Source organism: Scardinius erythrophthalmus (genome assembly GCF_964197995.2).
Source record: "Scardinius erythrophthalmus genome assembly, chromosome: 13".
Lineage (NCBI taxonomy): Eukaryota > Metazoa > Chordata > Actinopteri > Cypriniformes > Leuciscidae > Scardinius > Scardinius erythrophthalmus.
This window is the reverse complement of record NC_138233.1, coordinates 11,135,865-11,151,553: the sequence shown is the minus strand read 5'-3', so window position 1 is coordinate 11,151,553 and position 15,689 is coordinate 11,135,865. Positions and strand designations below refer to the sequence as shown.

The 15,689-nt window shown below is 37.4% G+C and overlaps 1 protein-coding gene across 1 annotated transcript in view; it reads right to left on the bottom strand.

Moving 5' to 3' along the window:
• The window catches only part of rxfp1 (relaxin family peptide receptor 1), a 60,094-nt gene that overhangs the window by 26,802 nt on the left and 17,603 nt on the right, over positions 1–15,689 (bottom strand). Inside the window, exon 3 of the mRNA XM_081382498.1 lies at positions 4,471–4,554. Within this exon, the coding sequence (XP_081238624.1) occupies positions 4,471–4,554 (84 nt within the window). The remainder of the gene's footprint in view (positions 1–4,470; positions 4,555–15,689) is intronic.

The window sequence follows — 15,689 nt, the reverse complement described above, 5'->3', positions numbered from 1 at the left end:
GAAACAACTTGAGGGTGAGTAAATGATGACAGAATTTTCATTTTTGGGTGAACTATCCCTTTAAGTAAGCCATTGGTTTGGTGATGAATAAATGAATGAATGAATGAATGAGGCATTTATATAGCGTTATACTAAATACTTGTGAACAACTGAAATATAATAAACATTTGTACAATATTGGGGAAAGAAAAGAAATGAAAAAGAAAGAAATGGCAAAATCCCTGAATTTTAATTGCCTTTAGTTAGTTAGAACTTGAAAATTTGTTAGAAAATTGTACTCAAAATAATGTTCCATTTATTTTTTTAAGGATATAAGCAGGGGGGTTCGCAGGAAAATTTACATTTGTGTATATGAATTTTTTCATTAGTAAAAGAATTAATTTTAACAAATGACTTTATCATTTTTATGTACAGTAATTTGATTTAGTGCCAAAGAAATTACACACTTCACCTTTAAGTTTTTCATCATACACAGTAAAAAGTGATCAGTTGACTTAACTTAAAAAAAAGTGAGGAAACCTGTTGCCTCTAAATTATTAAGTAAATAAACTTTGTATGTAATTAAAAAAAATAATTATGTAGAATTGTCAAGTTCACATAACTTAATTTTTTCAATTACCCATGGTTTACTTAATTTTTTGGCTACGGGTTTCCTCACTTTTTTAAGTTAAGTCAACGGATCACTTTTTACACTGGTTAAAGATAGTTTAAAATAAAGGACGTCAAGTAATAAAGGTCTATTTTATGTGAAGACTGAAAACAAACGTGTAATCTGATGGTGTCAGCAGTTGGACAGTTCAATACAGTCAGCCAGACAGAATTAAGCACACGGGACACACAAAGTCTTAATCGCGGTTCAACAGAGCAAACGGTCGCCCTGAAATCCAGGGAATGGAAATGCCTCGCCAGGCCATCTGTGGCCCTAACACATTGTTCCAATAGAGTCTTATCAGTGTTGAACATTGGAGAAGGAAGTAAAAGCACAAAGACAGAACAAAAGATGCAGGGAGGCGACAGTGAGAAAAAGAAATCAAATTCTGACATACACCAGGATGGCCAACAGTGACTAATTTGGAGAGAAAGGGGGAGAAGGGACGGTAATGAGGAAGGGATGCTAAATTTGCTGGTAATGAGGGGACGAATACAGCAGAGTCATCACTACCAACATGGGCTGGATTTTAATTGGTTATTCAGGCCATTTTAGTGCGGGTTGCTTGGTTCTGCTTGTAGTTCATTACTTAACAATGGTCCATGTGCTGGGGTGCATGTAGAGAATGTTTCCATCACATCTGATATAATTGAAACTGCTTAAGCCGTTTTACTATGTAAATTACCTAAGTTCCTTGGAGGACAATATTAGTGACTTAGTAAATATTAGTTTGGAAAATCATAATTATGACATAAAAAGGTCCAAATTATGATACAATAAGTCATAATCATGAGATAAAAAGTTGAAATTACCACATACTAAGTCATTATTATGAGATAAAAGTCATAATTACTATAATTGGTAACACTTTAGATTAGGTACAAATATTCACAAATAACTTTGCGTATTAGCATGTATATAACTTGCATATTGGCTGTTTATTAGTACTTATAAAGCACATATTAATGTCTTATTCTGCATGACCATATTCTAGATCCCTTAACCCTACCTCAGCAGTAGTAAGGAGTTCGAGGAAAAACTCATAGTTAATAGTAAATTATGTGTACCCCAATCTAAAGTGTGAATCTTATTATTTCACATCATAATCTCTTTATGACTTAGTTTGTCATAATTTTGACTTTTAAAGCTTATAATTATGACTTTATTTCCACTTTTTATGTCATAATTATAATGTACTGAGGGATGATATTTTTCTTATGTGGCAGAAATGGGCTTCCATATACGTTCATGGTGAAACCAGAAATGCTTAAACTTCTAAATAACTTCCATTGATTATATTGCAAAACATTTAAATAGGAAAATTACAATTATTTAAAAGAACAATAGCATAGGCACACTTTTAAAGCAACACTAAAAAAAAGGTAACACTTTATTTTACAGTGTCCTTGTTACATACTTTAAATGTAGTTACTATAATAATTACTTTTGTGCATAATTACATGCAACTAAACCTAAACCACTCCATAATCCCAACCCTAACTCTATGTAGTTAATTTTTATTACTCAGTATAAATGTATAATTACACTGTAATATGGACACCTTAAAATAAAGTGTAACCAAAAATGATTAAATCATACAAGAATACACATATGGTTCCTAATTAAGACAAAATCAGTGCTTTGACACTTTCTGGTTGTTGAATGTGAGTGAACATGTCCATCAGGTCCATAATGTGATGATAATGTCTCCACCTGTGGTTCCTTTGTCTGTGTGAACTTGAGAGGAACTGACATATGTCATCTAAAAATCAACTTGAGACTAGCTGGTTAAAAGTCACTGCAAAAATGGCTGGACACATATTGTATTGTCCAGTGTCATGTTTGTTTATTTGAGCTTTGCAGTGACATTGCAATATCACAGATTTTTTAGACACCCAAGCTCCATTTGAACATGCATCTGTGATCAATACTGCCTATCACCTCCAACCATAAACCTATGAGCCTCAAGATATTAGCTGTCTAAGAGTTATGAGAGGTTGTCCTAATCTTCTTTCATTTCCTGCCCAAGTCTCAGAGTAATAAAACTTTGAAACAATCAAACCGCCTTTTATAACTCATAAAAAAAATGCATTTTAACATTTTTCTTCAATAAGAGAACACTTTCTTTTGCACATAGGAGAAAAGTGAGTGATATCCCAGCAATATACAGGCCGCGGCTGTCCATTCTAAGCTGTTAATCTTTCTGTCCAATCATGTTTTGGCATCAACAAAGCATTACAAATGACTCCAAGCATCAAGCCTTAAAATCTCCAAACAGAGTAAATATTGATGACTGGAAAGGCTGTAATCACATAAAGGCACAACAGGGATTCATAATGTGATGTTTGGGAATGATCAGGTGGTTTTGTTTGCTCTGAAGTAAATACAGCTGAACTGACAGTATCTGACAGGAAAATGTTGCTTGACAGCAAGTCAGTCAGATAACAGAATATCAAAGTGGGACATGAATCGACTCCTAAAAGAAGAAAGAAGTGTTCAATTTAAGATTTATTTAACAGTTAGCATGAAAATCAACTGTAGGTTGTTTGTTTTGAATCATACAATTTGAGCCAATTCAGTGAGCATGCAAGCATTCCAGCTATAATATTATGAATCCACATGTATTCATTATACCCTTTCATTTCAAGACAATTGGCTGTTTATTAAATCTGGTGTTCAAGTGTTTGGATTTGCTAGAAAAAAAATATTTTACAGCTCTTGCAAACTATAGACTAATAAAGCTCTGCTCTAACTAACCAGTTACAGCTTATGAATACAATTAAGCAATTTTCTCCATCGTACATTAGAATAAAATAACAGTTATGATTGGTATATACTATACACTACCGTTCAAAATCCCAGCAGTGCCTATTGGGGCAGTTGTGGCCTAATAGTTAGAGAGTTGGACTTGTAACCTGAGGGTCGCAGGTTCGAGTCTCAGTCCTGGCAGGAAATGAAGGTTGGTGGAATGAATGAACAGGTTCCACTCTCAAGGCACCTAACCCCCAAAACACTCTCGGGCACCGCAGCAAAAATAGTATGTGTTCAAAACTCACTGCTTTATGTCTTGCAAAACAATTTTTTGCAATTTTTTGGCATGATTCAGTGTGTTTTCCTATCCAAGTGTGCACTTGGATGGGTGAAATGCAGAGCACAAATTCTGAGTATGGGACAACATCCTTGACTACATGTCATGACATTTTTACTTAAAAAGTTTGGGGTCAGTAAGATTTTTTTAAATGCTTAATCCTTTCTATGCATTTATTTGATCAAAAACAGAGTAAAACAGCAATACTGTGAAATATAACTACAATTTAAAATAACTAATTTCTGATAAAAAAAAAAAACGCTTTTTGTTTTTTATAGATATTTGTGTAACAATGTAAAACTCTTCACTGTCACTTTTGATAAATTCAAAGAATTCTTGCTGAATAAAAGTAGTAATTTCTTTTCAAAAGACCCCCAAACCTTAAATCAAAAACATATCTCAATCTTTTTTTACAACAAAATGGCTACACGTGCACTCGAGGGACTCTCTTAAACACCTTTAGCATGCTTATTTTAATAATCTAAATGGCAATATACATGTCAGACTGAATTTTGTTTTGAAAAGTGTGTGTATTTATTTTAACAGTCCATCTCTCACTGTTGTTTTAGCATGTGGAAGAACAAAAAACAGCTGCCTAATGTGTTAAACCAGATTGTACATGCAATAAGTATTTCTAAAAGAAACATTCTCTACAAATTCTCTGCAATGTTCAAATTCTCTGAACTGTTGCAGAGATTAAACCTCTGAAATATAAAAATGAGAGAATACTCACAGCAGGCATTTGACTTAGTCCCAAGGTTATTACTGGGGATGCCAAAATAGTTATCAAAGAGATGTGGCCAACCATTATTGTCCCCTAGAAGAAAAAACAGGAAGTAAAGGGTTACTCAATGAAACACACACTGCTTGTCATTGCAAGCAAAGTCATTTGCTGTGGCATAGGTGTTCACATGTGTGACAGAGTAATGGCACACTGATGGCACAGCAAAGACCACAATAGAAAATTCTAATTGCTAAGAACCATTTTACAGGGTAAATGTGCCTCCACTCAGGGGAAGTTGCATAATACATATTTGGGTTTGTTCTTTTTTAAGAATCACGTTAACCTACTCAGCAACCCCTGTCAATCATCTTGACACTGGTTGACAACTACAAAAGTCGTGGAGGAAATGAAGCATGTGCCTTTCGTGGCGTTTCCTGTCTCCCGATGCCTCACACTTAACATCTCAAACAACCTTCCGCCTTTCTCAATCCGCCTTCATCATTCACTGTCAGGGAGATCTCATTTGTATTCGTATTCAAACGCTGTGTACATATACACTATTGTTCAAGAGTCTGGGGTCAGTGAGATTGTTTTTAAATAGTTTTTCAAGAAATCACTACTTATTTTCAGCAAGGATGCATTCAATTGATCAAAAGTGACAGTTAAGATTAAGGGCCCTACTTTTAATATCTAAGCGAATGGTCTAAGTGCACGGCATAAGTGAACTTAGTCCGAATCCACTTTTGCTGGTTTAACGATGATAAAAATGGCCTGCGCGCCCGGCACATGGTCTAAAAGGGTTGTCCCTATTCTCTTAATGAGTAATGGGTGTGTTTTGGGTGTAATGTGCAATAAACCAATCAGTCTCATCTCCCATTCCCTTTAAAAGCTAGTTGTGCTCGCGCCATGGATTTGCTATTTACATGGCGGAAAAACTGAATGCTTCATGTGTGACCACGAGCAGACCATCTACGGGACAAAGTGCATGTGCGTTGTGGACCCGCCTATAGGCGAACATTACTAACGCGCTTAAATAACAAAAACAATATTGCGTCATTGACTTTAGACCAGGTTTAAGTTGGTCAATGGCACAGTCTATCTCAGTTGCCTCAAAATAGCAATGCGCCAACAATGCGCCTGAACACACCTCGTTTTATGGAGCCACACTGTCCCTCACACCTAGTGGAGCCACACTGTCCCTCTGAATTTAATTAAACACTTTCTGGGATATATGAGGTGGGATTGTGTGGATGGGATAGATGGGATGGCTAGATGGATGGATGGATAGACTGCATTTACATCCAGAGTTGTGCATTATTTAAAGACAAATTGAATACTAGTAACCAGTGTGATTTAACAGAGCATCGACCACTAAGCCCAAATGGTCAGCACAGGGGGATACTGACCTTCCAAAGGCTGGGGGAGCCACACTGTCCCTCTGCATTTAATTAAACACATTCTGGGGATGGATCGGTGGGTGGATGGATTTATATCCACAGTTGAGCATTTTAAGATAAATGTAATAAACTAGAGTGACCAGTGTGATTTAAAGGGACTTCAGTTCTTCAAGGTTCACAGGACCAAAGGTGCCCATATGCTGAATTTGAAAACAAATAAAAGTGGACTCTTTCAGATGTATAAAGGATAATAGAACATAACACAAACAATATACACATGATTGTAGGGACAATTAAAGAGATGTTCTCTTAAAAAAGATTTTATGTAATAAAAATAGTGTTCTTTTATATATAATGTATATACATGTTTTGTTACTAAAATTAATTTTAAAATTGAAATTTTCACAAACAAAAAAAATAGCTCAGTAATTCTAACTCTTGTACCTGGTACTCCTTCTGTTCTGTTTAAATATTATGACTTCAGCCAAATTAGACATGGTTAAATGCAAACAAACTGCCCAAAATAATGTCTTCTGGGGTCATTAACAATTAACATATTTAATTTTAATTATAGCGTTTAAGGATAAAGGAAATGTGATGCTGAAACATCAACACTTTGCTTGAGGAGCTCATTATCCATCAATTTTCTATGGCATTCCTTACGTGTCATGCAGGTAATTGATTAAGCATGGGTAAAAATGCAGATGTTAATTAAACATCAAAGCTGTGGTACAAACATCTCAAACAGTCTTTGAGGTAAATACATTTTCCAAGAAAGTGAAAAATGTCGGGCAGACGATTTTAGATGACCCTATTTTAGATGACTTTTTATATTGTATATACTACAATATATAAAATATCATATAATCTTAATATTTCATCAACAGAAAAAAAATTGTTTGTTTGTTTTGTTTACGTCATACCACAAGCGGTACCACATCTAGGGGTGTTCATAGTAAGTCAATCTCTCATTTTAAACTGAAATGCCAAAATGACAGGGCTGATGACTTTCATAAACTGTAATGGAAAAAATGGATCCATGTCAAACATTCATGAAAATAACGAGCAACCTGTCACCCTTTGGTGACATGCTTTACTGCACTTTAAAACAATTTACAGGAAAAACCTACAGAAATATTAAAATATTGCAGGACAAAACGTAGGTTATATTCAAATTGCATAAATGAATGATTTAGCATAATAACTCTTATCTGGCATCTCAATTAATATTCTCCCTTAATTATTACAGGTGTCTTACAAACAGGGTGCAAAAGGATATTATTTTAAAAGATATGGAATGATTTGAAGCAATATGAGTGTGAATAAATACTAATAGAATTAAACCATTCCTTTGAGAGAAAATTTCTGTTCCTCTCATTTAGGGGTGGGGTATTATTAAAAAAAACTAGTAAACCCTTACATCTTATAATCTTTTCCTCTACTCTACCACTGGAAAAAAAGCATATATTTTAACACTATACTGCACACAACATGAGAGAACAGCATTGCAATAAGTGTAAATCCACCACTGACAGGAAATTTGTGTCCCAGCAAGGCTCTGAAAGGTGATTTCTTCCCCATCCAGCCTCATGTCACAATTACAGCAGCTCACACTGTTGATTATATTGAGCAGCCATTAGTAAAGACACCATAATCTTTCCTTACATGAAAAGAGTGGAAACCCGTCTGTAACTTTTGACCTCTTCATTGATTTTAAATGCACAGGGACTGTACACTTCTATTACTTCTAGTTTACCCCATTAAACATAATGATACTCAATTGAGGGTATTTCCAAAGAAAGACTCCCCACCACTAATATACTTCACTTTAATAATGTCTCTTAACACAACATGATTGATCTGCGATACTGTCATCCTTAAAAAGTGGATGAACATCAGTTTTTTATAACTGGGTAATATCGATTTAGTGGCTTTGTGATGATAACATGTTACGTTATAAACTGTAATGAAGATGCTTAAGAGTTTGCAAAACATGAACGCTATGGAGCTGTTACGCTTTTTAAAATCAAAGCATCACCACACTGCATCCTCTGTGCGTCATTGCTGGTCTTTTCTGGCTTGGCAAAGGAAACGTAAAATGACAAGGAAGATTAAGTGCTGAGGTAACATCCCCTCCCTGTGTAAAATTTAGATTAATGGTCTTGTTTATACGGCTGGTCCATGGCAAATTGAACAAAATTATTACAAAAACTATAAAGATGACCACTGCATTCAAGGCATTCTACAAATAAACAGCAATCTAAAGAAATTAATGTCTACTTAATTGCTGCTATATATGGGAAGTAAATAAAATGAACAAAATAGGCTATATTTATTTATTTATAAATAATATAAATAAGTATAATAAGTATATATCTATATACAGTTTACACACTCACCAGCCACTTTATTAGGTACACCTTGCTAGTACTGGGTTGGAATTGTGGGGTTTTTCAGAGGGAGCTTGCTGAGGAGGTTGAGAGAGTTGTTAATCTCTCACGCCCTTCAGAGACTCGTGAGAGTGAGCTGCAGGATGAGGATGTGTTGTCACTAACATCCTCTGATCCAGCGGCTAGTGCTCTGCTGTGTATAAAAACAACCAGCCCAGAGCAGAGCAGGAGATGGCTGATGAGGGTGAAGAGGATATACAACCCAAACCCTCACAGCCACCCTGCACCGCGTATGTTAAAGCGCATGTTGCAGGTTTTTTTCTTTTTTCAAAATTAATATAACCTTGTATGAAAATACCAAATGAAAAGTAAATGCAGGATTAAAAATTGTTTTGCAAGACATAAGGGCACAAATTTAATAGAAAACGTGACAGTTTCCTTGACCGTGTTGAAAAAACGTTTTTTTTTTCACCTTCGCGTCATATGACGTCACATGAGGGAGTCGTTCGCCAGCTCTGCATTCGCTCAGTGCGGAATAGGTTGGTATTCAGTTGGAGCGGTCATGATTCAGTGTGTTTTCGGTGCTTATTGTATTTCAATTAATCATCGTCGTGGTAAATGATTGTCAGTTATGGCCTGTCAGGACATCCGAGTCCACAGGTTTCCGAATAAGAAAAAGGACGGTGCGATCTTCCGTGCCTGTGTGCGTTTTGTGCAGGATAAGAGACGGGACTTCACTTCTGCTTCTGCTTTGAAAAACGCGGTAGTGTGTAGTGTTCACTATAGACCGAATGATTATAATCCCGGCGATATGTGCACACTGTCCTGGCTCCTTCATCGGGTCGCCCGGTGATGGTCCGCCGTCAGCATGTGGTTCGGCCGCCAGCGGGGCACCGTATAATGAGGTGAACTCAGTTTTCTCTCGGTGGGGGCTACCCTAGACAAAGCCTTCTTCGCAACAATAACGGTCCTCAGATCTTGGACCCTTGGAAGACTTCGCCTGAGAGCGCTGCATCCCATTCTTTTTGTTGGGGAGCGCAAGACGCGACATTCTGTTTTTGCTGCGCCTGGTGTGAGGAGCTGGTCGATGGCCGGGACTGCTCCCGCCCAGTAGTCCCAGAGACATGAACACGGAGTGGCAGGAATTTCTGGAACGTTGCCGCCTGCTTTTTTCTTCTTGAAACCTATCGATGACAGTATTTACTGAGTCACCGAATAGGCCAGCAGGGGATAGCGGGGCGTCCAGAAGGAACAACTTTTCTCTTTCTTTCATTCCTGAGAGGCTCAGCCAAAAGTCTCTCCGTAGCCACCAGGGCTGCCATAGAACAGCCCACTGACTTGGTGGCACAGAGAGATAAATCTGCTGCCTGACGTAATTCGCGAATCACGTCAGTGCTGACCTTCTCACTCTCACTCATGTCTTTAAATACGTCACATTGTGTGCAGGCACGCTTGACCTGCCGCCGAATAAGCTTTACCCACCAAAGTTGAAGTTTTTCTCGGTGGCTTGGAGGGTAATGCCGGTGCTTTAAAGGACGATGCCAAATCGGGAGGGAGATTGCTCGCAAGCATCTCTTCAGACCTGGGCATTGCGCCATAACCGTGTTGTCTAGACCCATGTATATTGGAATGTGTAGATGTTTGGGGACTAAACACATGGTACAAAACTGTTTTTTTCCAGGACTTCGACACCTTCACCGAACCACCCTCCTCGAAGAGCGATCGGCGGGAGCGCAGCGTTCTTAATGGTAAACACTCACAATGCTCACAATCAGCCCCCTCGAGAGCTGACTGGGCATGCTGCACTTCCAAGCAAACAACACATAGATGGTGTGTATTCCCACCCATGAGATATCAAGTGCAGGGATGTATACACTTCCTATATTGCTGTTAGCTCGCCATTTATATAGTTTTTTAATATATAATGAATATATGTGACAAAACTCCTGCCTAGTAGCAACTAAGGACAGACAAAAACACTTTTCAGACAATGATTCACACAGACCACTTGCTGAAGGCACAGAAGCTAGCGCGGTTATGATTCAGGGGTGATTTATAGTTTCCTGGTCGATAGGGGTTGCACGACTACTGATTTCTGCTAGTCGATTTTTGATCAAAACAATACTATAGTTACTCGACTACTCATGGTTCATGCTACTGTAAATGAAAAGACATGAAATAGCTAGATCTTATCAATATTCATAGCCTAATGCAACAATTACATAAGTAAACTCTCAAAACATTATAATTATGACATTTCATTTTTAAATTTTCATGTAACAGTCTAAAGCCAAATAAATAGCCGTTCTTGCCTTTCATTTCAGACGTCTACTTCTAGGGGCCGTTCACATATCGCGTCTTTTTTGAGCTCAAGTTCGTTATTTCAAATGCAGGCGCGCGGCGAGAGCGCACATAATGAAAGCAACGTGGTACGCTAGTTTTTCCAGGCGCGCCGATGCCGCGGCGAGATGACAACATCTCAACCTTTCACAGTGCCTTTCCGTTAAAGCTCGGCCGAACAGCTGATCGTAGCTGTACAGGGCGGGTTTTTCCTTCTCATCTCAAGAAATATATCTAGTACTAAAGCTAATGCAAGGGCTAGAAATCAATTACTCCTTTGCTGATACTTCTTTGTCGTCATCATAGAGAGCGCAGTTCATGGTTGCATCTGGGTTGCATAGCAACGACAGACGCCATGGGAGCAAGCGCTTGTAGGAGACAGCGGCACGGCCACGCTTTTTTAGATGCAATATGTGAACGGCCTCTTGCAGAGTTGGCCAATTACAATATTTTTGTCATGCTTGATGAAATACTTCCACACATCTGACGTGTGGTATCTGTTGGTGACGTTCGCCATTTTTAATTCATTTATGGTTAATGGACGCTCGAGTAGTCGATTTTTTCCGACAACGTTGACTAGTGGTTGAAGTAGTCGATCTATTGACTACTCGACTAGTCTATGCAAGCCCTACTGGTCGATGACGTCACCCGCCTATGACGTTCCGTCTTGCCATTGGACTGATTCAATACGTGCTTCATGACACAATCACGCAGGGGTGTTCCCACAGCGTTTCGACACAGCTCGAGTTCCCTTGAAAGGGAACCTGACTTACATCTGTTTCATCACCACATTTTCTTATTTAGTTCAAAATCTGTAAATTGCCCCTATTATAATTTGCTTGATTACTTTATTTTGACAGTTATGACAGTATGACCTACACAAAATATGTCAATTATAATTATAATTCGTTACATTTACATAGCGCTTTATCTGAGACCTCAAAGCGCTTTACATAGATGGGGGAATCTCCTCAACCACCACCAATGTGCAGCATCCACTTGGATGATGCGACGGCAGCCATATTGCGCCAGAACGCCCACCACACATCAGCTTACTGGTGGAGAGGAGACAGTGATGAAGCCAATCAGTATATGGGGATGATTAGGAGGCCATGACGGACAGAGGCCAAGGGGCAAATTGGGCCAGGATGCCGGGGTTACACGCTACTCTTTTTCGAAGGACATCCTGGGATTTTTAATGACCACAGAGAGTCAGGACCTCGGTTTAATGTCTCATCCGAAGGACGGTGCTCTTTTGGCAGTATAGTGTCCCCGTCACTATACTGGGGCATTAGGACCCACACAGACCACAGGGTGAGCACCCCCTGCTGGCCTCACTAACACCTCTACCAGCAGCAACCTGGCTTTTCTCAGGAGGTCTCCCATCCAGGTACTAACCAGGCTCAGCCCTGCTTAGCTTCAGTGGGCAACCAGTCTTAGGCTACAGGGTGATATGGCTGCTGAGTCAATTATGAGTCTAGTACTTTGGGATAAAAATAGTAAGCCTACTGAAAATATGAAAGATACATATTTTCCATAAATCTTGGTGGCTACTCAGCTTTGAGGGACTGAAAAAAAATCTATTTGACCATGTTATTACTTGCTTCGAGTGCTATGACTTCATTGCAATGGACAAAACATTTGTCCTGTATAAAGAGTGCCAGCAGAACATTTCCAGTGCTCTAATCTACCAAACGTTCCAATTCCATACCCTTGCTTACTATTAAATGATGAGTGAATGATGGGACCATTAGACAGCAGAGAGAAAATTAGGGGCCCTCCCTCAATCAGGGCCATTTTCAAACAAGGAGACAACCCCTCTACTTTCTCTCCATTTCATGGGTTTCTAAGTTTGACAGATTTTTCATAGGGTCAACAAAAACAAACGGAGAACCATGAAATGGCAGATTTGAAAAAGATGAGATGAGAAAGATAACTATAATTAATATGCCAAGGAAAAGCCTCGACACGTATACAGTTCCACATAGTGAGGTTCAGACAAATTATGACAGTGTAAGTAAAGTGAATGTTCACGTACGTGAGAAATGCCCCAGCCACTTTCCATAACTTATTTATTAAGCTACAGATCTGTGATCTATGCCACAAGGGTTAGTGCCGCAATCTGTCCTGCAAGACAGTGCCAAAGGCTATCAAAACCTATATCCTGTTATTATTTTCAAAATTATAGTTTTATGAGGAATATATAAACAAGTAATAAAAACTCGGTGAGTGTTTTAGCGCAATTTTCTCACCTCATGGGATCAAAACACTAAGAGATAGTAAATCTTTTCCTGGATTTTTTTTTTGTGCGTTCCCGAGATTAGACCTTCCTTAACATAATGCCGAAAACCCGAAGTCTCTAGGTGGTCTGGTTGAGGAGTAGATAGAAGTGCAAGATTGGTGTGCACAGACGCACAGAACAGAAATCATGAGTTAACAAGCGCAATTTTGTCCGGTGGAAAATTGCGCTAAAAATTCATTATTTGACAAACTTCATAATAAACTCAAGTGAATACTAAAATTAAATTACTTTTTTTATCTCTTCCTCACTCAAAACTGCATGACTTCAAAAGTCTTTTGAAATGTATAGCGCACAAGTCATATGAACTACTTTATGACATTTTAGTGTTCATTTTGGAGCTTGACGTTGTCAGTATTCAACCTTAAAATTATGATAAAATGTCCTAACATGTATTACTCTAGAGGTACCATACCATTCAAAAGTTTGGGGTTGGTAATTTTTTGTTTACATTTTTGAAAGATGTCTCTTACGCTCAGTGCTCACCAAAACTGCATTTATCTGATCAAGAATATAATAAAAACAGAAATATTGTCAATTATTACTACAAATTTAAATAGCTGTTTTATAATTTAATAGTTAATCATTTAAAAAAAGTAATTTATTCCTGTGATGGCAAAGCTGAATTTTCAGCATCATTACTCCAGTATTCAGTGTCACATATCATTCTCTTATTTGCTGCTCAAGAAACATTTCCTATTCATTGTGCTAAATTTAACACATTAGCCTCATTCACGTATCATAGCAGACTTTTTTTCTCTCTTGGGATAAATATCAAAAGTCAAGGGCAACATCACTGCCTGCTGCAGTTGCTATTCTGCGACCTTAGAACTTTTTTACAGCTGTTCCTTTAAAGTCACCATGAAATCAAAATGTTTTTTGTTTTTTTTTAATGAAATATTGCATTATTTCTTATAAATGATTTATCTGTGCACATCTTTTTTTTTATGTATGGGCTCTCATAATCTTTAATCAAAATAACTTTCCCTCCCTCTTGCAGCAACGTCTCTTCTCTGATGACGTTTTTATTGTTGCGACATCGAGACATGCTTGCAATTCGATTATTTGTTATTGCTTTAATAATATTTAAAATTATATATTAGTTAGGCTAGTAGTTTTAGTTGTGGCATTGAAATTGGAATAAAGAATTTAAAATTTTCACTGATATCTAAAATGTTTGTCATTAAACAGGCTTTTTTGGTGTGTTTTCAGCCTGTTTTCACGGTGTGTGTTTGTGTGATTGGTGTTAATATTAGAATTAATATTAGAATTAATATTAGAATTAATATAAATCTCAAAGGATACAAAATGGTGTTTATGCTTTAGAAGCCTTTCATACATTTACGTCACAGTATTAAGATGTATGTGTGCTATAAAGTTGTATGGCAAACTAATGAATACTAATGAGATCAGGCTGCACACTATTATCAAGGATTTTAATTGTTAGAAACCTCTTCTTTTTTTGCTGCAAAAGCACAAACTGCTTAAAACATTCATGGTATCATGTCTACTCTAGACAAAAAAAGCTGTTTAGGTACAAAAACAATCATCATCATTACCGCCCATTAATCTCTCACAGATCTTTTCATGTTTATTAAACACTTTCATCTTGATGTAAACAAAATGGCCTTCCTTTACATCTAAGATACAGTCTTTGATACATATTTCATTAAAAATATCTAAAATTCCTAAACAAAGCTCTGGATGATAGGGTCAGCCACTTGTAGAGCCAAAAACACTGAGCGTTTGTGAACATGAAAAGATTTCCATGGTTCCAGGTCTTACTATTGTAAGACTTTATGATTCTATTAATGCCCACAGAGCTGAAGTCATATATTATTCACTAAATGCTAAATTACTACATTCACCAATTTTAGATAACATATATCTGTACAGTGAGAGAGCAGCAGGTGTGAGTCTGACCTGAAATTAGCGGTGAAGCCTCATGCGAAAACCAAACTTTACCCTGTGGTCCTTACACCAAAGCCCAAAAAAAGAACTCTTTTTCTCAAAAGATTTCACTTTCTATGAAGAGCTGTGATGTCTTTGCAATGGCCTTTTGATCATTGCCATCTAACTCCCCAATCAACAAACGGCCCATTAATTTGACTGTGTTACATACCCCATTTGAGTTCATTTATGTCTGGTTTAATAAAAACAACATGTTAAATGGGTGGTTGATTATGATTTCACTTTTCTAACTTTAGTTAGTGTGTAATGTTGCTGTTTGAGCATAAACAACATCTGTAAAGTTACAACGCTCAAAGTTCAAAGCAAACGAAGATATTTGCTTTTAAAGAAATCTATAACAAACGGCTGGTATAGTCCCTACATGACATTCCTCCTGGGTTAGTGACATAACTAACCCTAAATTGGATAGTTTATCATGACAGAATATGCTAATCAATGACTAGAAGATAACACATAAGCTACCTAAATTCATCAACAAACCATTCAGAAATGTCCTGTTGCATTCTACATGTTGTCACCTCTTACTGAGGCTCTCCATCTTTGTCTGACTCCAGTTTGAACATAAAAGGCTAAAAGTTTTTGAAATTTTCAGTGCATGTCTGTGTGAGGTAAAAGGACACAAGCTGTTGAAACTCCGCCCTTTTGCATTTAAAGGAACAGACACAAAAACAGTGCGTTTTTGATCACTCTCAAAAAGTGACAATTTTAATATGCTATATAAAAATATCTGTAGGGTATTTTGAGCTAAAACTTCACATACACACTCTGGGGACATCAAAGACTTAATTTACATCTTTTGAAAAGAGCATTATGACACCCCTTTAAATACTT